The 26,711-nt window shown below is 45.6% G+C and overlaps 1 protein-coding gene across 4 annotated transcripts in view; it reads right to left on the reverse strand.

Moving 5' to 3' along the window:
- Nucleotides 1–2,964: 2,964 nt before the first annotated feature.
- ZDHHC3 (zinc finger DHHC-type palmitoyltransferase 3) overlaps nucleotides 2,965–26,711 on the reverse strand; it is a 73,729-nt gene continuing 49,982 nt past the window's right edge. For 3 of the 4 annotated variants that reach the window (XM_069088335.1, XM_069088336.1, XM_069088337.1), the window contains exons 4-7: nucleotides 22,305–22,401; nucleotides 21,533–21,614; nucleotides 18,085–18,215; nucleotides 2,965–6,885 (exon numbers count right to left, since the gene is read on the reverse strand). In XM_069088335.1, coding sequence (XP_068944436.1) covers nucleotides 6,646–6,885; nucleotides 18,085–18,215; nucleotides 21,533–21,614; nucleotides 22,305–22,401 — 550 coding nt within the window. In that variant the 3' untranslated portion in view covers nucleotides 2,965–6,645. Of the gene's footprint in view, nucleotides 6,886–14,107; nucleotides 15,774–18,084; nucleotides 18,216–21,532; nucleotides 21,615–22,304; nucleotides 22,402–26,711 lie in introns of those variants that run through there. The other variant, XM_069088338.1, reaches the window with a different exon arrangement.

Raw genomic sequence — 26,711 nt, forward strand, 5'->3', positions numbered from 1 at the left:
AGGGATAGATGTTCCTTTTTAATTGCCTCATGCCATGCAGTCAGTGGGCTCACTAAATATTACAGGAACACTGATTTTAGGGGGAAAAAAGATTTATAGGCTTCACACTTCCCTCCTTCCCCCTCCCCAATAAGCCCAGTTTGGAAAGGATTTCCTTTGACTGCCTAGAAACCAAGCTATTCACTCTCCCCCAGCTTTTGCTCCACCCTTTCCCAGAAGGCCTGGATGTTACGAGACTCCCACTAAGGTTAAGGAGAGGCTAACAGATGGGCTGGGCTGCCTCCCACTTGACTGATGGTCCTGCTAACAGTATGTAGGGCATGTGCTTTGAGTCCTGAGCCCTAGGGCCAAAACCTGCTGCTGGATCTCATGGGACAGGGGCAAGGGAGTTACGAGGAGTGACTAGATACGAGTGGCAGTGGTTCTCCTGACCCCTGTCACCTTCAAGTCCTGAAACTCCTTACTTCCCAGGAGCAGTGTGTTCCTAAGATCACAGAGACAGCAGCTGGGTTGATAGGGGACCATGTAAATAGAATAGGGTCCCTGTGTGACCTTCGGTGATGGTAATAGAGAGCACTCACATAGCAATGTGAGGCTTACAAAGCATTTACATGTTATCTCATTAGATCCTCAGAACAGGATCTACTGAGGTAGGTGCTATTATCATCATCCCTATCTTATCAAGGCTGAGAGAGATTAAGATAACAGCCCTGGGCCCCTCAGTTATAACTGAAGTAGGATTGGAGCTCAGATTTTCTTGATGCCCAGTTCAACCCTATCTACTGGCCCAGTCCTCTCTGGACTCAGTCCTTTGTTAGACAATCAACAAACATGTCTTAAGCTCTTACCAAGCACCAGGCACATGGTCAAATGAATGGGTTGGACCAGTTGACCTCTAAAGTTCTTTCCAGCTCTATCTACACACTCTGAGGCTGATGGCCACGCTTGCCAACCCAGCTTGTCTCAGGCACATGTGCCCACCCTATTTCTGCCTCTGGGCTTTTTTCAAAGCAGCACGACATGCCAAGAAAGATCTCTGAGCCCACCTCATCAGAACACCTTTATCTCATCAGCAGCAGCAGAATGGAAGCTTTTTGAGGGCAGGGACCAGATCATTCCAATCTAGTAACATTAACTTAGGTACCCAGTACAGTGCCTTGCACATAGCAGGCATTTAAATGTTTGAGTGCTGAAGAAATTGTACAACTTAAAAATCCTACCTCTTCCATGACACTTTCTGAGATTTATTGGCCAACTGGTGGCTTTTTTTTTTTTTTTTTGCTTTTTGTACGGGGGAGGGCAGGGCAATTGAGGTTAAGTGACTTGCCCAAGGTCACATGGCTAGTAAGTATTAAGTATCTGAGGCCACATTTGAACTCTGGTCTTCCTGACTCCAGGGCCAGTGCTCTATTCACAGCACCACCTATCCACTCCAACTGGTGGCTTTTCCTAGGCTGGGCACAGATAGCCACACACTTTAGCTCCCACCACCACAAAGTTCTGAACTCAGCCTCTTTGGACCAGTTCTCTGACGCTGGTTCAATCAATTCTTTTCATTACTGGGGGACATATGTCAGTTTATGGGTTGAAGGTTTTATCTTTCTCCTCTTTATTCTTGCTGCTGTCTCCTTCTTTCTGAGAAAGGACTAAAATGAACATAAAAACCTCCTTCAGATCAGGGGTGTGGAGATCCTTTCTTCCTTCTGGGATTCTCTATTACCCCTAGAGGAAGTGGGGCTTCCCACCAACAGCCCATTTGTCTAGAGTGAGGCAGCCCAGCTAGCCAAGGGGCAGCCAGACGGCCTTGAATTGAGATACGCCTCGGGAAGGGGTTCTTGGGACAAGCCTTGCTCTGGAACAACATGGGAATTGAGACATCTATGCAGCATCTGGCTGTAATGTGCCCTTGCCCCCAGATGAAGTCAATTCTAAAGGGTTCTGTTCTAAAACATCTAGGGATAGAGACCTCGAAACTGGCCCTAGGAGCCTGTTCTACTGGATTTTGCTGATGATCAAGGGAGTGCTTTCTCATAACCAAGTGAAGTCAGTGAGCAGTTATCAAGCACCTGCTGTATACAAGGCCCTGTGGAGTCTCTATTACTTTAGATTCATCATCTCTAGTTAGGCTCTCCAGATAGGAAGAAGCAGCTGCAGAATAACAGCTGCAGAGGCAGAAAGGCTCCCAGAGCATGGGCTCCATCACCCACCTGACCTTGGGCAAGTCACTGCCCTCCCACCTCTCCCAAGCCTCAAGCTTCATTCTCTATAAAATAAGACGGATGGCCTTTGATGTTCCTTCCAGTTCGAAATCTCTGACCATTTTATTCAAAGCCCTCATTTTGCAGATGAGGAAACCGGCTCATTATTTTCATTAAAGTCCTTTAAACACTCAAAAATGTTGTCGACCCTTTTGCTTTTTTTTTTTTTCCAAAAGTACCAGCTCTCCTTCCTTTGTCCTTACCTCAAAGAAGCAACTTTTCCTTCCTTTAGTTATTTTTTGTGGATGTGTACAGGTCCCTTTGGAGTAAAAACAAACAAACAAAAGATTTATCCTCCCCTCTGATCCCTGACAATTCATTTTATGTAGCCTCCCCATGTTTATTTTAGTTTCCTGTTTTTCCTTAGCTTCCTTTGTGAGGTTGCTTAGCCCTGGAGGGAAGAAGCCATATTTTATATTTGTTTGTCTTCCTCATGGGTCCTGGATCAGACTTGTTATGCATACAGCAGGCACTCAATAAATGCACGTTGAATCGACTAAGGGTAATTTTGTTCAGTTTGCTCATCCTTCACAATAAGAGCTATATTCCACCATCTCTGCCCTCCTTCCCCTTAGGGCTCTCAAGCTCTAGTTGGGTCTGGTTACACAAGAGTGAGCTCCAGCCTAGAAAGATCCTATAGACTCCGCTCACTGAAGACACTGGTCCCACCCCTGCTGGTGATAAATAACAAAAGCTGAGACGACAGTGAGAGAAATGACATGTTTTAGTAAACAAACTCTCCAAGGCCCCAAACATTATTACAGACACCAAGAGCACAAGAAAACATTTGGAGGTTGAAACTGAGGAGCAGCAGCTATGGGCTATGGAGGTGCATGACACCCCTGAAGCGAAAGAACCACCCCGCCCCCATGTAGCCCAGATGGGCCTTCTCCCCTACCCGGGACTTTACACAGGCATACAGAAGTCGGGAGGCCAAGAGAGGGCACAGTTTCCAGGAGAACTCTCTTGTTCCTCAATACAAGAGAAAATGGTCCTGGATGCCAATGTGGAGGCCCAAACTCCCAGTAAGGGCTCCTCCTTTCACACCCAAAGGCAAATACTTGAGCCCAGCATTTTCTGACAATAGAGCCCATATCATGATTTCCTTGGCCATAAGAATTTTTGCAAATTCCTGAAGACTGAGCTTTTGGTTGTGGCCAAAGAATTGCAGAAGGATCAACTGCAACCCTATTCCACGGTAGGCTACCGTGTCCAGAACTGCTTGGGTTCATTTCACTGTGGACAGAACGACACTTTCGCAGCAGGGAGCCTGATGGGACAGTGCATCAGATGCAAAGGAAGGTATCTGCACTCCAAACTGGGGGTCACTAATAGGACTGGGGCTGCTGTTCCTGGTCTGTAGACAAGGGGATTGGGAACTGTTCGGCTCTTACTATGTGCAGGTAAGCCAGTGAACAAGTCCCTAGCTGCCATCTCAAGTGAAAGCCCCAAACCAAGACCCTGCTTTGGGTCCGTAGAAAATCTTTTCCCTTTGGTATGTACTCCTTGCTGGGCAGAGAGGTAGAATAGGTTAACACACCTCTGATGAACGGACTGCCCATTCCTTTGGGAGAGGCTGGTGGGCCGACTGCCCCAGTCTGATTCTGGAGCTCAGACTTCAGGCTCTTCCTTCTAACTCAGTCCCTAATGCTACTTCATCCATCACACACAGATGGCAGGAAGAACCACAATCCTTCCACAGTCATAGGCTGGCTCTTTGGTATAGAATTCCTTGTACTCTAAGCCCTGATCTGCCTCTTGGTTGAATGGGAGGACAACATTGTCGTCCTTACCCTCAGAGAACAGGTCCTTTGGAGGAAATGACAGGACATCTCACTTTTAGACAATGATGCTGGGATCCTAGCCACTGAATGACACGTAGTTTAAATGAAAGTTTAACTGGTCTGAAGATCCACCTCAGGCTCAGGCTGTTCTCATTTCATAAATAATAAAGCTGCTACAGAGAAACCAAATGGCCAACCCAGATGCCTCACAAAACCTTAAGGGATCAAAGGAGGAAGTGGCCTTCTCTGGGGTCTTGGGTTCTTGTGTGCTTACGGTGGAAATTACGGAGTTATTCGTTCCCCTCCTGCGCTGGTTGCATCAGTAAGAGTGCACACCAGTAACAAAGATTCCAGCATCCACTTTACGGAGCCTTCTTTGTGCTCATCATTCTGACAAGGCTATTGTTTTGTTATCCTTTCTCTTCCCATCCATGAAAATCTCAGCTGTTTCTTACGAACATCCATGTCCTCAAAAGTCAGATCTGGTGTTACTAAAGGTGGGGCAACCATGCCTTCTTTGGAGCTTAGAACACAGAATGTTAGAGTAGTATACTGCAGTTGCTGGGTGGGTTTGAAGCCAGCTGAGACAAATCTGGGCAGGGCAACTGAGTTAGTTTTCAGCTGATTTCATCTAAATGGGGACTAGAAAAACAGGACTGAAGCCCAGCAGCCTTAGTCAGCAAAAGGGAAGGGTTAAGTCACAGGAGTTGGGGGCGGGGGAAAGCATTAGGTTTCTGAATGACATCTGGCTAAGGAGCAATGACTTGGTCTCACACCAAGTGGCTGGTGGGAACACTAGGCAGAAAGATGATTCAGTGTTCTTGCGTCGGGGGTGAGGGATGACCAAATGTCAAGCCAGAGCATTTCTGCCCCATCAAAGCTATATCGTCACAAGTCAGTATCCAGATACCAGGATCACACCTGACTAACAGAGGGTGTGGCCAGGGATGTTAGAATACAGTAAGTAGTAATGTGTGTGTATATGTGCAAGTGTGTGTGTGTGCGTATGACCCATAAGATACATGGAATGAAAATCCAATGCTTTCTTTTACAGCCAAGCAATAGCTGGATAGCTCTTTGATTAGACCAAGGGAAAACATCAACCCCACTAACTTGAGGAGGGAATGAGTTTCTTGGAAACAGAAGTTTTGTTATCTTTTCAATACACCAACTTTACTGCTTTAGCTGGGACCCTTCTTTGGAGGTGGACTTGTTCTTTTAAAGGCTTAACTGTTTTTAAGGTTTCCATTAAAACCTCCTGGTGACCCTATTATTAGCCTGTATGAATTGGTAAATTTTCCCTCCAAGGGAGATTTAAAGGAAAGTCCCCTGAGAAAAGATCCAGCAGCAGAGACTGAACACATACATTCAGGCCATCAACTGGCTTTAAAAACACCCATGCCCTTCAATGGATTTTCCTATCTGTAATACACAGACACTCACACTTGCCCATTATTTTATAAGGTAATATAATCTCCAAATTGTTCATCTTGATAAAGGCACTTGACTATATTGGTCGTAAACTTTTTTTTTTTGGTGCTAGCCAAACCCTGCTGACTGATTAATGAAAATCGCCTATCAGTGGGCCGATTTCCTGTGCCATGCTCCCAATATGAGCCATATCTCCCAGTGCACATGTGCATAAATTAATCTCTTTAGAACTGTACATGTTGAACTCATCACTAGAATCTTCTTTTAAATTAATCCTGCCACTAGAGACAGGAAAACAAATATGTCAGCTCAGTGGTATAACCCCTGACATTCCCATGAGTAACGTATTGCACTTTGGGCCAATCAGTGGCCAGGCGTCCTAGAAATTTAGCTAATAGTGGGACGGTCCTTTCTGTAGTGGTTGTAATCCGTTTGGGTTGACTTCTCTAAGCCTGAGCCCAAGACAAGAAGGAGTCAGGCTGTTGTACATAAAGACACGAGATAGGGAACGCTCTTGGCCTGCCCTGCCTTCTCTCCCCCTGCGGCAGGGGATGTTCGAAATGCTCCCACATCTGGGGAAGTGCTGTTTTTTCTTAACTTCTATCTGCTCTTGGCCAGCCTGAAGAGGTCAGGGATGTAATTGGGGGCCACAAACCCCGAGGGCCAAGGCCTTGTCATCAGGCTTCGAGCCTAACTCTCCTCCAAACCCCTTCCTCCCATTCCAGCCTTCTCTGCTATCTCTTTCTGGGTGCTTGCCTGAGCTCCACTTCCATAGGCCTGGGAGTAGGGCCCCATCTGGTCCTTCAGAAAGGCAGCTTTCCCAGGAGAAGCAAAAGTAAAAGGAGTCAGCCTCCGGGATGTACTTTGATGATGGTGAGCTGAGAACAGTGGCCAGAAAGCAAGCTCAGTGTCCAGCACTACAGGGGAGGGCCACACTCTATGTGCAAGAACACTCCACATTCTCAGAGAACCGCAGAGAAAGGCTGTGTCCTTCTCCTCTCAGGAGTAAGAAGGGGAGGAGGAATGGGATAAAAGGGAATAGTCTTTCCAGACGGGAGGTTTCGGGGGAAATCCCTCAAGTCTTTTCTTTCCTGCTTTGGGTTTTCTTTCTAAAGTGTATCCTTGGGGCTTGCGGGCCCTTCTGACGCCCAAATGACACTGGATGAGCCTCTTTATGCTTTTATTTCCTCAAACTCATCCAATTCTTGGGAGCACCCTTCGGAGCACCCTTCTCTGCCTCCTGAGGTTGGTCCTGATGGTGATGTTGCAAGAGATAGGTCTGTCTTGTTGCCCACACTCTTAAAAGGGTTAAACCAGTTCAGAGAGAAATTGCCTCCAAAAGCTACTTTCATCCCTTCCCAACTGACGGTCCTCTCCCAGGTTGGGGCTTCATTCTTGAGCCGCTCGATGCCCTGGAGGAAAAAAGGGGAAGAGAAAAGGAGAGAAGAGAAAGAGAGCTGTAACACCCATATGGAAGGACACAAGGTAACTCCGGACCCCCAAAGTCCCATTTTATGCCCCACTCTACTGCTAAGACTTCACATTACACAGAAGAAGCCTCTGGGAGGGAGGCAATGGGGACGTGCCTGGAAGTAACATGCAGAGGTGGGAGCGAGTGCTTACTGCTCAGAGAAGCCCGCCATCAATCAACATGCGTTTATGAGGCTCTACTATGTACTAGATATCTGTCTGAAGTGTTGGGGGTACAAAGACAAGACATGAAACATATGGACTCTTAGGGAGCTTTCATCCAATATAAGAGCTCAAAGAAACCTTAATGCTCATAGCCAAACCCACCCATTTTATGGATGAGGAGATGGGTTTGGCCAGTTACACAGTTGGAAGTGACCGGGCTGGCCTCTTCTGTCCAACGGCATCACTGTCACCAGGCAAGTAAGGGTGGCAATGGAAAAATACAGCAGGCAAAGGAAGGCCAGGCATGCCTCTCTGAACCCTGCCTCCAACTCTTCCACTGCACTGGCTCAAGTGAGTCCCTCCTCCTCCAAGCTCTACCCACAGTAGGAAACATCCCCAACCAGCACCAAACCTAGGCACATCCCACAGAAGCAGGGACACACGAGACTGAGGCCACCATCCTGCTGGCCAGCCAGTTCCTGGGCAGTGGACCAGCCTGCCCAGCTCACTTGAGTGTATGATGACAGTGATCTGACTGATCACACGAGATGAAATGGGCAGCCTAGTGATTTCAGATGCCGAGATGACCAAGTGAGGCTAGTTGTTGGATGGGCCAGACTATTAGCTGATGCTTAACTGGTACAAAACACCCAATATGAAGATGGTGGCAGGCCTGTTCCCATCCACAGGAGGCTTGGGGTGCCTTTTAAACCCAGCTTGAGAATCTCTTGGCCAGCAGGAAACCCAGTGACTAAAGCATGTGAAAACCCCTCTCCCTCCATTATGGGCATTGCAAACCCAGAACCATGTAAAGGAAATGGAATGAGGGAGAACCATCAATAAGGGAAAGGGGCGGAACCCTCTGAAAGCTCATAAAGAACCCAAGCGAGAGGGGGTAAGCAGAACTCAGCCATGCTGCCGGCCTCTTGCCCACCCCTGTCCACTCACCTGCTCCTGTGACCATCACTCACCAGGCAGGCCATTCAAAAAGACAGCATTGGAAAGAAGCTACAAGGAGTTAGAGCCACAGGCTGACCTTTAGCCTCTTTGTCCAGGGCCCCAAACACAACCACCAGCATAAGATCCCTTCCCTCTCTGGGCTGATCAGAAAATAAAGAAACGGGGAAAGGAAGGGAATAACCATTCGGAAGGCACCTTCTGTGTGTCAGGCCCTGCTCCGACGGCTTTACAAATACCATCTTGTGGGATCCTCACAACTCTGGGAGCTGTTGGAAGGAAGGGAGGGAGGAAGGGGATGAGTGCCCACTGACAAATATCATCGGGATCTGAGCCAGGGTCCTACAGCTCCAAATCCAGGGCTGTGATCACTGTCTCCTGGCCTTCCAGGAGTGTGTGGGGCATTAACCAATCATGCCACCACCTGCCACACCCAAACCTCTCACTGCCTTTACTGCCGCACTCTCTTCTCTTCTCACACACTACTGTCAGTGGGGGCTTGACTGAAATCTGGATGATCATCCTATCCAAACTTCTCATTTGACAGATGAGGAAGTTGAGGTCTGCCTCAGTAGAGAAATTACTTACCCAAGATCACAAGGAAATCTACCCATGAAGCTTTAGAATTGAGGACTGACTGACTCATGCATGGGGCAAGTACCTCCCCTTCCCTACTATTTATTATTTTTTGCTTTTTGGAGGGGGAAGGCTGGGCAATTTGGTTAAGTGACTTGCCCAAGGTCATACAGCTAGTAAATGTTAAGTGTCTGAGGCCAGATTTGAACTCAGGTCCTCCTGACTCCAAGGCCAGTGCTCTACTCACTATGCCACCTAGCTGCCCCCTCTCCCCTATTACAATTCTATTTAACACTCTTGGCCCTGCTGGCTTCTCTGCCACCAGGCAGTTCTCTTCCCCTTGTTTCTGAAAGGTCACGATGAGATGGTGGGTCGCGGACGTGACAGCATAGTTTGGTCCTTTCAGGACCTTGTGCAAGGCACCTGGTTTTTTTCTTTTCTTTTTTTTTTTTTTTTTTTTTACCCTGGGAGGCAATAGCCAGGAACTTGAGGATTTACTTAGGGAAATATTGAGTTTTCTTGTATGAGATCATTTGCAGCAATCACCTGGAATTTCCATGGGCCCCAGGGTTTGAAAAGCCCCCATCCAGAACAGTGCTGCTCAGTCACTGTGGAGCTCATTCATGATAAGAACTTGGGAGAAACTAGACCTTCCCTTCATTCACAAGGTCAGGAAATTCGAGAGCTGGAAAGAAGACTTTATGGGTCAGTTTACAGATGGGAAAAATGAGGTCCAGTGAGGGGAAGTGACTTATGGTGCACAGAGTATGGGAGCTGGAATAAGGAAGGCTTGATTCCAAATCCTGCCTCAGACACTTGCTGGCTATGTGACCCTGGGCAAGTCACTTCCCCTGTTTGCCTCAGTTTCTTCATCAGTAAAATAGGGACAGAAATAGCAGCTGTTGTAGGGAGCAATATAAACAGCAGGATTCAAACTGCGGCCTCTTAGTCTTGAGCCAGAATGTTTCCCATAGCATCACACAACTCTTATATTCCCCTGGGGAGAAGCTTGGCTGACTTGTGAAAACTCCCAGTGAGTAAACTCCCCTTACCAACTTCGGCAGGCATCTGCTCATCAATTTATGGGCTTTAGGGAGTTGCCTGGGGCACTGAGAAATTAAATGACATGCCTAGGGTTACAAAGCCAGTATTTGTGAAGAGGACAGCCTAATGGGATCCTGGACCTCAAGGTGGAAGGGGCCTAGGAGGCATGCTAGTCAAATGTCCTCATTTTACAGTTAAGGAAACTGAGGCACAAGTGATGCGATTTGTCCAAGGTCATATAATTAGTATTTGAGGTAGGATTTGAACCCAGGTCCTTTCATTCAAGCCAGGGCCCTTCCCTCTATACTACACTGTCTCCTAGAACTCTGCCCACTACCTACACTGCCTCTGTATTCGGCTCTCTACCCACAGACACTTAATAGGGCTTATTCTTTGAGAAACTGAATTAATTCCTTGTAGCCCTTCTTAACTTTCTAAAGTAATCTCACACCTGCCAGCTCTTTTATCCTCACATAAATCTCATCAAAGAGATCAGGCAGGTATCATCCTATCATTTGATAAGACCTTCAACTGAGGCTTGGAGATATTAATTGACTTCCCAGTCCAATCGATCTCCCAAAAGGGTAAGTCTGACCCGCCACACCCCTATTCATCAGCTCCAGTGATCATGATTGGAGTCCAGGGAGCCTAAAGTTGGCTATCCAGCAAGGAAGGTAAATATTAACTCTCTCCCCTGAGACCAGAATACACTTCAAGTTCCTCATGGGAGAGGGTTGAGGGGAGCAGCAGAGCACTGAGGAGGCAAAGGGACTTCTTTCTGCCTGCTTAAGGGCCTCAGCGAATTACAGGCCTTAAACATGGAAGGGACTGTAGAGACCAGCTGGCCCAGCCCTTTCATCTGAGTTCCAGAAAGGGAAGGTGACTTATCTGGGATGTGAACACAAGGCCTCTGACTCTCCTCTCACTCCATCACACTATGTGAGAAGGGTAAGGAAGGAGGTAAAGAAACCATGGCCATTGCCAGAAGTCTGAATGAAGAGAGGTCATTCAGTGCCAAAAGAGGGTTCCCCAGGCCTGCGCAGGTAGGATGAATGTGAGTTACTAGCTGAAATCCCTAACTTTGATGTAGCACCAAACTATAGCATAAAGATCAGAAATAGAAATGCCTTAAATGCAAATTCCCAGAAGGTACAAGGGGGGCCACTGACTCGTGTGGATCTGGCCTACAGCAGAAGCAAACCAATTTCTCTGTGACCACACAGAGAATACAGCTGGTCCAAGGACTAGAGGTTCAAGAGGACCTCCTACCGCCTTCTTCTTTAGGCCCTCAAAGCCGGGGAGCCCCCCTCCCCCTTCCCTGGGCCCTTTTCCCAGGCTCTCACAAACCAGGAAGCAGTATTACTCTTATTTATGGACAGCCAGGACACCTGTGGACTACTGTTCCCTAGGATAAATTAAGTGTAGCTCTTCCTTCTGTTCATTCCATCCTTTAGTTTCCCTAAGACATTTCTGGGTAATGATATGCTCCAGCATGCCCTCATTGAGGCAGGATCCCTCAGCTGGGCCCCAAAAATACCTTTTCTTTTCTGGGTGTACACATTGATAAGATGCACATTCACACACACCCAGAAGGCAGGGGTTAAGACCGACCTTAAGACTGAGGTGAGACAAGTTCCCGGTGGGTGTGGGGAAAAGGAAGGTTTCCATAGGACTGAATTACTGGGAGAAGGGCAAAAGCCAACAAACAGCTTGCTCCCACTTCGTGGGGAATTCTTTATTTTCTACAAGGCATTCTCATATATAGCATTCTCTGGGGGGGTTAAATATATTGAAAAACAAAACCAAAAAAGTAGTCCCACATACAAAGGACAAAAATACAAATGCATCTATATTGTTGTTACATGTAGGATGATACAAAGCTCATTGACTCCAGGCTGCTCAGACCCATTATCCATTTGGATGAGTACTCTAGCCCAGCTTTCTCCCCTGCTTCCATCGCTGACCCTTTGGCTAGTAGGTAACTTTGCCCAAATACATGAGGGGAAACAAGGAGATGAATTAGTCAGTTTGGCTATGTCAAAGCTACTTTTTTTTCGTAAAACAGATTGGATGGTGGGGAGGAAGGGAGTGGGGAAGAGGAGATAAGTAGCCACAGACAGTGCCTTGCACTAGGTACAAAGAAGTACAGATTGATGGGACTGAAAGACTTTTACATTCTTTGTGATCTCAATGACCCCCTGCTTTCCCTTTCCCATTGGCTTAGGTGACCCAAAGGTGGTTGGTAGGTGCAAGATAAGCTCAGGGTCTCAGAAAGGAAGTACTATGTGAAGACATGATGTTATTCAACAGAAAGGCTTACTATGTGCAAGGCACTGTGCTAGGCTCTGGGAATACAGAGATGAAAAAAAGGACACAGTCCTTGCCCTCAAGGGGTTTACAATCTAATGGGGGAAGGAGGAAGAATATAGCGCAAGGCGCCTTCCTCACAACAACCCTGTGAGGTAGGTAGTGCAAGCTTTATTTCCCCCATTTTGCAATGAGGAAACTGAGGCTCAGAGACGGTATGTGACCTACCCAAGGTCACATAGTGAGTGGCACAGCAGGGATTTGAACCCAGGTCCTCTGACTCAAAGTTCAACATTTTCCCCACTACACCATGCTGCCTCTACCAAGACCAAACACAGACAAGCATATACATATCTTTACACAAACTAATTTGCATACAAAACATTAATCAATAGCGATGCACTGATTTGCATATGCATTCATTTTGCATGTAGTTAACATGAGCAGAAATCATAGAATTGCTGAGCTGCAAGGGGACAACAGAGACTGCTGCATCCAACTCCCTCATTCTGCCAAAGAGCCAAGAGGCAGCAGAGCCAGCACCAAAACCCAAGCTCCCAACTCTGAGACCAGTGCTCACACTGCACCACCAATGCATATCCCTTATGGGAGATGTGCCCAGGATCCTTTTCATAGTATTAAGGTACAGATGAGGGAAGACAAAGGAATTTCAGGCAGTATTCCTTTGTGTTCCAATAGCACCTTTTCTCAAGGCGCATCCAAGGATGCCTCTGTCCACTTTATCACGGGCTCACAGGATCCCAGAGCTGAAAGGAACCTGAGAGTTCATCTAGGCCATCCCAACCTCGTCACTGGACAGAGGAGGAAACTAGGCCTTTGGGCTAAGGACAGGCACGCCAATTGGTGAGTGGAAAAGCCAAGATCCAAGTTCAGGTCTTCTGAGTTCCCACCCATGACTCTGCCCACTACATCAAAGTGAGTCCACATCCAATAATGCTACAATAAGGAAGGCTGTAAGCTGACTACGATTTATAACCCTACAATGTGCTTCTTTTGGCAAATGTTATCATATACATGAGAAATTATTGATCACAGAGAAAGCTTCCTATGCTTTTAGGGCACAGAAAATTCAGTACATGTGTACATGCCAAAACATTGACTGCTCTCCTCAGATACTCAGGTAAAACTTGAAAGTTACTAAAAAAACATAATTTAGTTCAAAGGAACAGAAATGTCCTTAGAAATGGTGAAAGTGGTTTCTATTACAAAGGCATTCAACCACTGAGTGATGTTTTTCTTTCATCTTACTGTCCCATCCAAAGGGGAGTTGGATAGGAAGAGGGTGGGGATGGGGGGGGGGAGTGTTTTTGGATAAAGGCAGCTAGACATGGGAACTACCAAAAAGCCAATCAAAGTTGGGGGTGAGTCACTTTAAGACTCCTATGAAGATTCAATGGCAATTTTTTCTTAGTTATGTTTAAAAACAAAAACTAAGCAATCAGTATTACTACTGAGTTAAACCACCTTAAAAATTTACAAAAGGTGACAATATTGCTAAGAGGTCCTGAAAACAGTCCCATTCTCTCCTGGGCACTGTAAAAGTATTATTTGTTGCATAAATAGAGAAAGTGAGGCAGGGAAAGGAAATCGATTTGGGCAAGGTCACTGAATAAGTTGGTCAAATGGGAAGGAAATGATTTGTTTCAATCTGAAAGGTCACAACCAAAGAGCTAAGATCTCTACAAAGCAATACTAGCAAGATAAAAGGCAAAGTTTTGTCTGCAGTGGCTTTTTCTTGTTTTAACTTGCTTCTAACCAAGGGGTCACATTCAAAAGACATTCACCTTCCTCCCAAGAACCTGAAGTGTGAAATATTATCATCTTGACTTTCATTCCTATAGTAACAGAAGCTAGAGACCTGAAATTCACACAGTGAATTTAGTGCAGGGAAAACAAAGGAACATAGGTTTTGGTCCTTGAGACATCTACTCACTCAGTGGGCAGAGTCAATTAGAACCTCTTTCTTCCCAGAGAAGGAGTGTTAGAAGATTGGTTAAAAAGGAACTATGGGGAAAAAAGTCACACCAATTGCAGAGAGAATTTGCTTATTTTCTCCTTATATTGCAACAGGTCACAGAGCTAAATCAGAAAACAAGTTTTGGAAAAATTTTATTGCATGTGTTTTCCATATGGAAGCATTGACAGACTCAAAAAGATGTGGCACATTGACATTACTTTCTGAAAAGTGGCACAGATTACTGACTTTCTCCACACCCAGACTGGGACTGATGCTTAGTACATCTCATTCATACTCTCAAAATGAAAGCTAAAGAAAAAGATTTTTTAAAAAACCAACTGTTAAGAATTCAGACACCTGGCATTCAAAATGTCCTCTCCCCTCCCTCCAAATACATTCTTGTATTCCTGCTCCCATTACCTTGGTCACATAGGCTGAGGTCACATGCCCTTCTTTCTCCTGGCTTGTGAAGCCACAGGCCAGAGTAGAGTGCCACCCATTCTCCCCACATCATCTATGATAGTAGCATTTTTGACTCTAACATTGAAACTGCTTCCAACTTAGGTGTGTGTGTGTATCACTGTGTGTAAGTATCAGAGGATGACTTTGCTTTGACGGCTTGTAAATGCGAATCCCTGAAAACAGATCATTCTGGGGAGGGTGTGTCAAAACAGATCATTCTGGGGAGGGTGTGTCTATGCCAGCCTGCAGCAGGGGCCATGTTATGATGCCAGCATCTCTGCCACCTCCTCCACCTCTGCATTCCCCATCACTAACACTGCTTAACTGGCATCTCACTGAGGAAACAATAGCCTGAGCGGCTCTCCTAAAGTTACATTTCTCATTCTTCTTTTAGTCTAAGGCATTTTGCACTGAGGAGAAATTGCCCATCTGAGTCATTCTACTGACTAATAGAGGGCACAATTTCTTGATTTGGTGGAAAGACTTTACTCCCACTTACCCCATCCATCCCTCCCTCCCTCTCTCCCATCAACAAGGCAGCTAGACAGAACTGATTTTCCTTTATCAGGAGCAAGGAGCAGAGACCCCTGGGCCTTGTTTTAAAGCTACTCCCATGGTCCTGTGAAGCCAGTGCCCCAGAGGACCCTTCTGATTGGCTCATTCCCTGATCCTCAACCTTTCCCAGATCAGTGATGGAGCGTCCATCTTCGGGTCCCCACGCTGGCACCCCGAGGTTCTGAGAGGCAGATGGCGCTCTGTTCTCACTGCTGGGACCACCACAGGTCAGTCCCACCAACGTCACGACTCGCAGAGTTAGGAGAGGAGGGCACAACCACCGGCAAACAGCGCCCCTTCCACGTTAGTGATGCCAAACAGAAAGCAGAGAGGAAACCAAAGGCCAGGAAAGTTAATTTAAAAGGGCTTTGAAACAAAAAGAAGAGGATGAGGATGAGGAAGAGGAGGAGGAGCTCCAACCACCAAAAAAATGCCTGGACAGCCTGAGAAAACGGAGCTCATCAGCAGAAAGGGGCTTTTTTTTCTCTGCAATGCTCGCCATTTTACTTGAAGTTAAAAAAAAGTTTTTGTTTTGCTTTTTCGGTTTAAACATTCATGTAAAATTTATTGAACGGTAGTGCTGTCATGTGGTTTTGTGTTTTAGTGGATCTGCTGGTCAAGGATTCTTCAGACCACATACTGGTACGGGTCTGCTTTCCCCTGGTCTGGTGTAGCAAATGGGCTAAGCCACGCTATAGAGAACGGATGGCCAAATACTGCTTTCATGTTCATCCATTTTGTTTTTTTAGCCCATCTTCTCTCTTCCTTTTTCAATTGTTCTATTCCCTGAAAACAAGAACAATCACACTTTCAGTCAAGCACTTGCATCACCAAGGTTTTGTTTTGGGGAAGGGAAATGTCCATTGCCTTATGGCAAATGAAACAAAACTCTGTGGGGTTTTAAAAAAGTAATCTAGGAAATACTTTCCTTTTCTTTTTCCTTCTTTTAAACCGGAAAAAATATGATAAAGGTGGATGGAACTTTTTTTGAGGGGGTGGAGGAAATACACATTTGTAAGCATTCTTTTTTCTAAGAAGAGGAAAAACCCAGCAAAAGTGGCAGACATCTAGCAATCACCTCCAACGTCTGATTATTCAGAACTCAAGCTGGCTTTGTGTCAGGAATGTGGCTCAGTCTTAAGCTGGGTCTAGTAGAGGAGCCAGAAGGGATCTGACATCGTGAAAAATACAATGATAATTTGGGATCAATTTCATGGGGGATTTGTTTGAAGAAAACATGACCAGTTTGCAGACAAAAAAAACAAAAGGTTAGACAGTACTTCCAGTGTGGTTAGCTTTCCCAGGAGTGATCACAGAGAGTGAGAATATGGGTGGCACGAAGAATGAGAGATACACGGATAACTGAGAAAAAGTTAAGAGAACTTTACACGAGGGCAGAGGGAAGATACTAAATTAGTAAATGTTAAAAGCAAGAGCATAGACCTCTCCAAGCAATCAGACCAATCAGCCCCTGTTACAGGAAACAACTTCAGTATTCTTTACACACAGTAAAATGAAATCAGGGTCTAGAGCTGGTATCAGAACTCTGGAGGACAAATGTATTCTTTTTCTTGCAACTGAAGATAAACCACAAAGTTACTGAGGCCCATCACCATGGTCAACAGGCACCAGGGAATGTCCTGAGAGGCCCTGGACGTGAGCCCGGCCCCTGCTCTCTGTCAACTGTTGCCTCCAGGAAGGAAGGGAGCTAGCAGGCCCCACTTTACTTCATAGGAACTAACCAGACTCTTCTTCTCTTTGTATAAGTCACAATGGCTAGGGACAATCATCTGTAACTACTTCACCTCAGGGGACCCCCGCTCCGACAGCCTGCAGCTCTGGGCGACCAAGACTTGAATCAAAGGAACCTGGCTGGCCTGCCTTTTGTTCAAACACTAGTTCCTTCTTTCTTGGAAAGAACTGCCAACAACTGGTCAGTAGGGGCCTTTGTTAAAGCTAGAGAGGAAGGACCCTCCTTCTCTGTAACAAGGAGATACTAGCTAAGAATATGGGGGACTTAATGGGGACCAATGACTCTGGCAGGAGTCAGGAAGAGAACCCGGCCTAACAGAAGAGGAGAAACTTTCCCCTGAGACGGAGAAAGAGCTTTTCTCAGGCCCTCCTTCCCAGAATGTTGTGGGGGTGACTAACCTGAACACTCAGGAGCTTTCTACTCTCACAGTGAGGATCATTTTCTAGATGGGATTGTCCCCTCACTAAAGGCAGGAAGAGTGTCTCAGAAATCTCTGTAGCCTCACCCTTGCTCTGCTCTCATCCCAGAGACCACAATGGCTAGCTGCACAGAGCAGGTGCTCAAATAAAAGTGTGAGAGTGGGGTGTGTGTGTGTGTGTTTGTACACACACAGGATACACAGAATGTTCCCAAAGTCTCAGTGCTGTTAAAAGCTACTGAAGTCCAAACCGGTCAGCATCCTGCACTGAGACTTTTGGGACACCGTGTGAATGTGGGCACGTGCACGTAGGGACTGTGGCAAGACTGTCTACTCCAGCTGCTGAAGCACTCAGGAGATGGCATTCTTCCCTGCTGGTCACACTAACCCACACGTCATTCTGTCTCTGCTGGAGGGCAGGCAGCAGAAGTACAGTGACTCTAACTGAAAAGAAGGCAGCCAGGCCTGTGGATGCTCAAGGTTTTCTTTTTGCACACTGCCCAGGCCTGATCCCCCCAGTGAGGGCTGCTGGCTCAAGGTCAGTTGGGGGCCCTGCCTCCCATGGACACGTGACCAGGGCAGGAACCCTGATGGTCCTCCCGCTCCCTGCTGGTTTTACAGAAGGAAATGAGCTCTTCATGGGCTTTTTCTTCCACTCTGGGGCAGAGCTTACTATAAAACCAGAATGTTATCCAGAGCTACGGAGGCGCCAAGAAGGAACACTTTCTTTTGATAAAAAGAACCTTTCAAAGACATTTCAAATGACTAACCTTGACCTCAGATGGAGGAAATTCCTGCCAAAGAGCCCTTCATGCAGCCTCAAGCCGCACAATATGAACACTGAGCCTGGTCCTCTCACCAGCCTTCTTCACCTGAGGCCCCATGCTGGTCATTCCTGGGCTTGGGGAGGGGCAGGGGGTACTTACCGTTTCATCTGTGCAGATGGAGTGTACCTGGGTCCCAAACATCACAGATGTGAAGATGAGGAAAAGGAGGGCTTCGAAACACAGCAGGATGAGGAGAATCACCGTGGTGGGCGGGGCGAATGAGCTGCATTCTGGAAAACAGAGCCGGCAAAGGCCCGGGATCAGCCCCCTGGGGCGCCGCCCTCGGGCATCACCTGCTGACAACAGCTTCCTAAACTCTCTCTCAAGGCCAGTCTGGTGAGTTTAGTCGAGCACTTTCCCAACCATAACGGAAGACCTGCCTCCTCCAACTGGAAAAAGCAAAGGGACTGGGAAGAGGACAAGAAGGAAATGACAACTCCACAACACAGACGCTGTGATGGGGGGGAGCGCGTCCACAAAGATACACTCCTCTGCCTTCATTTCCACAGCAACTGCTCTTCCTGAAGTCAGCAATCAAGGAGAGACCACTGAGCATAGTAGAAAGAGCAGGAAGGAGCCTGCTGTGTGACCTCGGGCCAGTCCCCTCACCTCCTTTTGGCTCCAGTCTCTGCACTGGTAACACAAGTGAGCCATACCTGACACTCCTCTTTTGCATTAACATTTACAAAACCTCTGAGTTTCTTTCTGTTTCCTCTCCACAAGCCTGACAGGGAGCTTACTGACATTCTGAGTTTCAGATCTTTTTTAGCCAACTTCGTACGCTCCCTTGTCTATTCCATTCACTGGTAAGTCATTGCATACTGCCTGCCTTGGGAGACCTCTGCTACTGCTAGGTTTATCATTACTTAGCTCTTATATTATTCTTCAATTTTTCACCTGCACAGGCCTTGTGCTTCCCCACCAGACTGGGACTTCCTGGCCATTTCCAAATCATGCCACCTGCCTTTGGGGTCCTGGGTTCTGAGAGGAAGCTTCCTTCCCATCCTAGCTGAGCAAGGCCTCCCAGAGCTGGTTAGTGAACACACAAGTCCTGGCCTTGTGGAACAGCACTATGCATCAGGCTTTTGGGGTATGAAGATTTCTGGGCCCTAATCATTCTAAACAGAACACAGAGAACAAAGCACTGAAGAAAAACTCTTTGCATCATTTCAAAGTATCTTTTTCCCTCCTGAGTACACACGTTCTTGTCTTCCCTTCTTTAAATTAAAATGAAGGCACACAGACTTGCAGCATCTGGCAGGTTTTTTAAAGGCACAGTCGCTGACTTGCTTCATGCTTCACCTGGCTCTTGCAATGACCACATGAATTCTGCATGCATTGACAGATGATGTCACTTCACTTTCTGAAGCCCCAGCCTCGTCCTGTGCCAGACAGCAACAAGAGTACAGCTCCCACTTTGCAGGGGGCTGGGAGGCTGGAGGAGAAGACGTATACACAGCACTTTGTAAACCTTGACTCTCTTAGAAACGGGAGCTTTTGTCATTACTCTTGGTTACTATCTCTGTGGAAACAGTGCAGGGAGATGAAGGTCATCGAGGCAGAATATCAAGGTTAAAAGGGCCTCAGAAGCTGGCTGGCCCAATGTTTCTGAACAAAAAGCCCTTCTTAAAAAGAATCTGGCTTCCACCTAGAAATGTGATTAAGTATTAAAAAACCAAACCAACAAACAACTTGATTGATAGCGATTTGACTGTGCTCAAGAAAGACTGCTGGCAATTTTCTGACTGCCTTAGTGCAGTATGCATGTTAAATAAACATATGCTATTACCGTTAAAACAAAAAAGAAAAATTAAATCTCTCTTTCGAGAGATTAAAAGAACTTTGGAAAACAAAGCTCTGTGAATCAGCCACGACACTTTTTTATTTTGGTTAGTCACAGATAGAACAGGTAAATAGGGCTTTGCTATAGAAAACAGACCTTCAGGGACCCACATCCTCTTGCTGTGGCTCCACCCACACTCCCTTAGCCTGGAGGAGCCCATGGCACTCCTCTCCCAAGGCCCATCTCTCTTGCAAACCTAATGAAAATCAAAGCTAAACTCCTTGTATGCAGGACTGCCCCTCTGGGAGCAACTGCCTCAGTCATCAGACATATCCCTGTTATGGATCATCCCTATGCCTGGGGGTCTGACGTGTCTACACTACAACCCCACTCCTCAGGTGAACAAATTCTTAATTCTAGCAGATTCTGGCAGTTCCTCCCTCTCTAGGACATTTTTAAGATGTCTCCCCTCCCTCCCCAGCTGATGTGTGCTACCAACTAACTTTAACCATAGACTAAGTGCCTAAATATCACAGCACATCCCAGAGTCAGATGTCAACTTTGGGGTAACCTTCTGGTAGTGTCATCTGGCTTCTTCTAGGAACACTTATCATTTGTGTCCATTATACTTTTCTCTGTCTTGTCTCTTTATCAGTCTGTAAGCTCCTTAGGAAGGCGGAGATCAAGCCCATTCTTTAATATGAATTCCAAGCTCCTGGCATGGTAGCCTATGCAGCTGAGGAGTACTTGTTGCCTGACCGATGACCCTGGCCTGTGCTGCCCTGGAGTGTTTGCTATCCAGGAGAAATAAGCCTGGTGCATGGCAATCTCTGACCCAGTCCCTTCCCTATCCATATCCTTGAGGCAGAAGCTTGGAGTCCATGACAGTGGATGACAACGCCTCTCCTTTTAGTGACATTATGACACATAGAAGTAGACATGAAACACGACCAGAATAATGGGGAAACACAAACGGGGGAACAAAGAAGGAGTAGAAGAGACAACAAAAACGACAGCCTTCTGATCATATGAACACTCTGGGATCCTTGGCCAATCACCAATAGCTGCATGTCCCATGAGGCGTCCCTTCCGTTCACGCAGCACCTGTAAGGTTCTGGAGGTTCTTTTGAGGTTTTGTACATGCTTTTCTCCATTTCTTTTTTTTTTTTTTAAAGCAACTGGGGTTAAGTAACTTGCCCAATGTTACACAGCCAGTTTTTTTTTTTTTTGTGGGTGTTAAGTATCTGAGGCTCCCGACTCCCGGGCCGGCACTTTACTCACTGCACCACCTAGCCGCCCCCTTTTCTCCATTTCTAACAAATGAACAAGGTTATGTGTATGTACTCTTCATTAGGGAAAACTTCATCTCCCTATTAGAACATTAAGACTTGTGTGCACAGTTCAAGTGAAGCTAGCCCAGAGGAGGATACCAGCCTTGTATCACTTACTTCACCTTATTTAAAGAAGGTGCTTTCCCTAAGTTTCTGAGCATTTCTCCTCCTCCTCTGACCTGATCTTCTGGATTCAGCACCAACCCACTGCTGATAAACCGCTCTTCTTTCCCTACGTGCTTTCTAAAAACTTTCATCTCAACTCATGCCTTTACTCTGCACTGACACGATAAAAATGGAGTCAATTGCTTTGCCTTATTAAGATTAGTCTGATCTTTTTTTTTCTTTCCTTCCTAATAAACTAAATGACCCCAAACCTTCAAAGTCTGCTTTTAACTTCTGTTTGGGGAAGGAAACACTGGCTGATACTCACCTGTCCAGTCTTCTTCAAAGCAATACAGGAAATGAAATCCCACCATGATGAGGGCATGCAGGGAAATGAGAGCTATATACATCTGCAACAAAGACATGGAAGAAATGCAACTTCAGGGGCTAGAGTAAGCTGAAGAAATCGGGTCTAAGGACTTTCAGCTATGTGAGAACCCTAGGGACAGTGGTCTGAGTCAGGAAGGATGCAGGGGAGGAAAAGGAAACCTTTCTAAAAAGCAAGTTTAGCCTGGGTGTAGTTCTGCCTGGTGGGCCTTGATAAAGGTGTGGGCAGCCGGCCACAAGTGCTAACCAAGGAGCCTCTGACTGGTCTGGGAGTGGTCTGTCCCAGTCTCTTTCTTCTTATGTGACGGTCTTTTAGTTTTGATTTTGTGACCTTGGGTACACTATGTTAGATCCAAGGCAGGGCTGATCTTAGTACGTGATTCCTGGCTATCAGTGACCATTAGCTATCACATTCTATTGTTCTAAGAATGGGTTGGGAAGATCCTAAAAAAACCCCTCCAAGCTACTTTAAACGACCAAAATGAAATTCTTTAAATTATGTCACTCATTACGTCAGGACAATCTCTTTCCAAGGAGATAGAAATAAAGATGCTCCTTATGTAATCTGTCCAAATGGTCATGGTCCCAAAATACAGTATTTGAGTAGTAACAATGGTTCATTATGACCACTCAAACATTCAGAAGATCACTGACCCTCTCTGGAATTACTGCATTAGGGAGGGAGAGGAACAAACTTTATAAAGTAAACTTACTGTAAACAGTACGAAGTACTTCTGGTTATTCTCTCCCACACAGTTATTAACCCAGGGACAGTGGTGATCCATCTTTCGAATGCATCTCTTACAAACACTGAAAAAGTGAATAGAACTGACCTTTAAAAATATCATCACCTTATCTAAAAAAGCCAAGGTACCCCAGAAACATAACAACAATAATAATGGTTAACATTTATATAGCACTTTTCAGGTTTGCAAAGCACTTTACAGATATTATCGAATTCCTTATAATCACTCTGTGATGTAAGTGCTATGATTAACCCCATTTTAAAGATGAACAGTCTGAGGCTGACAGAGACTAAGTGACTTAAACAAGATCACAAAGTCAGTGTAGCGGGATTTAAATTCAGGACTTTCTGCCTCCAAGCCCAATACTCTATACTACCTAGTCATTTAAAAACAAACAAAAAACGGAAGATTCCTTCCATCTACCATAATGACAACCCAGCAATATTCTAGGTTAGAGAGAGAGAGAGACACAGTTTGTGTATGCTTACAAGAAGGTATGATGAAACCCTTCTGAAAATAGAAGACTTCTAGTATTATCAATTTACAGAAGAAACATTTTTCTAACCTATGTACGACACTTAAGAAAATATAAACAAATGGGAGAAAGATACTATGTTTAGTAAGGTCTAAATCTCACCACTCCAAGACTACAGGACAAAGTCACTGTTAGCTACCATTCTTGCATACTTGTGTCTAATTCCCCCGTCAGCACTACAAAGGTTACCGTCTGTGGAGAAGCATCTTGACTGAGGGGCTTTGGGAGAAAGGGATAATCCAGTTTGAAAGCTAATGAAGTGGTAAGGGGACAAGAAGAGAAGGAAAACAGTACCAGAGTCTAATCTTTCCAAAAAATTCTTTAATCCTCAACACAAAAATTCACTGCTGATGAAGTAAACCAGAGAACTGAACTCTTGGCTCTAAGCCAGGGATGGGGAACCTGTGACTTCAAGGTCACATGTGGCCCTCTAGGTCCTCGGGTGCACCCTTTGACTGAGTCCATGTTTTCCAGAATAAAATCCTTTTATTAAGGGGATTTATTCTGTGAAGTCTGGATTCAGTCAAAGGGCTGCACTTGAGGACCTAGAAGGCCACATGTGGCCTCAAGGTCGCAGGTTGCCCAGCCCTGTTCTAAACTGTCTAGTGCCTCTACTATCTCTCTTTATTCTGAGCCTTTGTGAGTGGGTGTTTCTAATGCAGAGCTTGGCCATGGAGAAATGCCAAGTGACCCAGCATCTTGAGAAGGGGCCCAAGAATTCAAATAAGCACTCACACAAACCATCCTCTTTTTTTTGCCCTAGGCCTCTAAAAGGGAAGAAGTATAAACACAGGAAGGGTGTAACTTCAAAAAGAATAAAGGTAAGCAGTACAGCCAGATAAGAAAAACAAATATACTTCAGGAAGAACAGAAAAGTGATGACAGCAGGTTAAGAACTGGTCCTTCAGTATAAGCGGAAATCAGGCTCAGTCTTTCTTCCAAGGTGCAAACAGCTGCTCAAACACAGGCTCAGTCGATAAGGAGGAGGGTGTGCAGCTACAAGGGAGCTACTAAATCTGATTGGTTTTTCAGTTGTGTTTAAATTGGTCTCCATTTCCATTTTGTGGTGCCATGTCCAATAGCAATAAAATTATCTGTGAAGGGGTGGCTAGGTGGCGCGGTGAATAGAGCACCAGCTCTGGAGTCAGGAGGTCCTGAGTTCAAATCCAGCCTCAGACACTTACACGTACTTGGGCAAGTCACTTAACCCCAATTGCCCTGCCTTCCCCCCTCCAAAAAGCAAAAAATCTCGCCAAATCTGTGAAGCTCAGCTCCACCATTTATAGTAATGAAGACAGAACCATGGAGCTGCATTCCCTATGGTTCTACAGCCACTGACCCAACATCCTTAATTTGACAACTGGTAATACTGAATCGCAAGAGGGAAAAGAAATGACTCAACACAGATCCATCGCCCCTACCAGAAAAACAACTCACAAGCACAAGGTGGGTCAGCAGGAGCACGATCACCTACTGAGGGTGGCACAAAAACACGAATAACAAAGACAGCTGGGAGAAAAAGACTAAGACATCCAAAAACCCAAACTGGAAACAATCCCTGAAATCAAGATTATAGTCCATGAAAGGATATGACCTAGACACAAATAAGCTAATCCAAATTAATTTTGAGAGGGAGAATGAACAACTTTGGCACGGGTGGAGATCAAGGAAGGCCTCTTGGAAGAGGTGGTACTTTCTAGGGATTCTCCATGGCAGAGGCGAGGAGGGAGTCCATTTCCAAAGTCTGGATCCAAAGTCTGCTGTTTTTGAAGACGCATCACCCTTCATTTGGAGGTTTCTAAATGACTGTTTCAGAAGGACCCACCACAAAGCATTTCCCCAAATGTTTGATGAAACCCGAAGGATGCCCTTAATGCAAGATTTCTGACAAAGAATGCTTTCTACCAGAGTGCAAATAAATACCAATTTTGGGGGAAAGGATCTCCTTGTACTCTGCTGACACTCAGAGCTCAGACCAGAAGGTTAGATACATATCAAGAGGGCTGCGATCTCCATCAGCAGGACTCCCTGTGATTCTCCCTTTATCAATGTGTAAGTTGTGACCACAATGAAGTCTGAAAAGCATGGATGTAGATATGGAAAAGAGAAAGCCTGAGAAAATAGGTCTTTGATAATCTAAGACTACAGTACTTATTAGGGAACAGGAAAAATAAAAAAAAAGATGAGGTTAAAAGGTTTCTTCTTGCAAACATACTTCACTTTCACACATCTAGGAGCTAACTGCATTTCTATGAGGTAGGTCAATCAACCAACATTTATTTAGTGCCTACTGTATGCCAGGCACTGTGAATATGAATATAGGCTAAAGACCATCCCTGCCTTCAAGGAGCTCACAGTCTAGTGGGGGAGACAACAAGCAAACAAATATGTACAATCTGTGTACAGGATAAATAGGAAGTAAAGAGAGGGTGTGCAGAGAGGGGTCAGGAACAACTTCCTGTCAACAGGTTAGAAATGCTTGTGAGCCAAGGTGAAGCCATGATGCTGCATCTCCCTGCCCTCTCAGCTCTAGGAGAATGGCCCTTCAAGTCACTGATCTTGGCAGCCTCTCTCAAGAGCAAGTCACATTAGCAAGAGGAACAGCGCTGCCTGCAACCAGCTGGCCCGGAATTTTCCCTGCTACACTATAAGCAAGACTAGGCTCAGACTGCTCACACCTGCAGGAAAGGCTTGGAGATCACCAAGTTTCAAAGGTGCGGCACCCAAAGGGACTCTGAGTGAGGACAGCAAATAGCACTGTGGTTACAGAGGGTGGACACAGGTATTTCCTTGGAATAAAAGGATTATAGATATTACCACAGCACTGAGAAGAAGACTCACCAAGTCAAAAAAAAGTAATACATTTCTGAGATGTACAACACGGTTAAAACTTCCCTGAAATTCTGTGAGGTCACTTGGGGTGGGGGAAGGAGTGGGAGAGAGGATAGAGGGCTTGGTTTAGGAGGGCAAGTGTTGTATAGCAAGATAGTCAACCAACAAGCATTTAATTAAAAAAATTGATTATTTTTAGTTTTCAACATTCACATCCCCAAGATTTTGAGTTGCAAATTTTTCTCCATCTCCATCCCCCCCAACCCCAAGATTATGTGTTCTGATTACCCCTTCCCCTAGTCCACCCTCCCTTCTATCAACCCTCCATCCCCTTTCCCCTTACTTTCTTGTAGGGCAAGATAGATTTCTATACCCCATTGCCTGTATATCTTATTTGTTGCATTAAAAAAAAATATGTTCTTAAAACTTTTGAGTTCCAAATTCTCTCCCTTTTTCTCTCCCCACCCACCCTCATTGAGAAGGCAAGCAATTCAATACAGGTTATACATGCTTAGTTATGCAAAACACTTCCATAATAGTCATGCCATAGAAGACTATATTTCCCTCCATCCTATCCCGCCCCCACTTATTTTATTTTCTTCTTTAACTCTGTCCCTTTTCAAAAGTGTTTGCTTCTGACTACCTCCTCCCCCAATCTGCCCTCCCTTCTATCATTCCCTTCTCCAATCCCCTTCCCCCTACTTTCTGTAGGGTAAGATATCCAATTGAGTATGTATGTTATTCCCTTCTTAAGCCAAATCTGATGAGAGTATGGTTCATTCATTCCCTCTCACCTCTTACCCTCCATTGTAAAACCTTTTTCTTGCCTCTTTTATGAGATAATTTACCCCCATTCTATCTCTCCCTTTCTCCTTCTTCCAAATATTCTGCTCTCACCCTTCATTTTTTTTAGATATCATCCCTTAATATTCAACTCATCCTGTGCACTCTATCCATCCATATCTATCTATCTATCTATCTATCTATCTATCTATCTATCTATCTAT

The sequence above is a fragment of the Petaurus breviceps genome, unplaced genomic scaffold (assembly GCF_028583685.1).
Source record: "Petaurus breviceps papuanus isolate PSGF00001 unplaced genomic scaffold, PetGlider_PUasm1.0 185, whole genome shotgun sequence".
Classification (NCBI taxonomy): domain Eukaryota; kingdom Metazoa; phylum Chordata; class Mammalia; order Diprotodontia; family Petauridae; genus Petaurus; species Petaurus breviceps.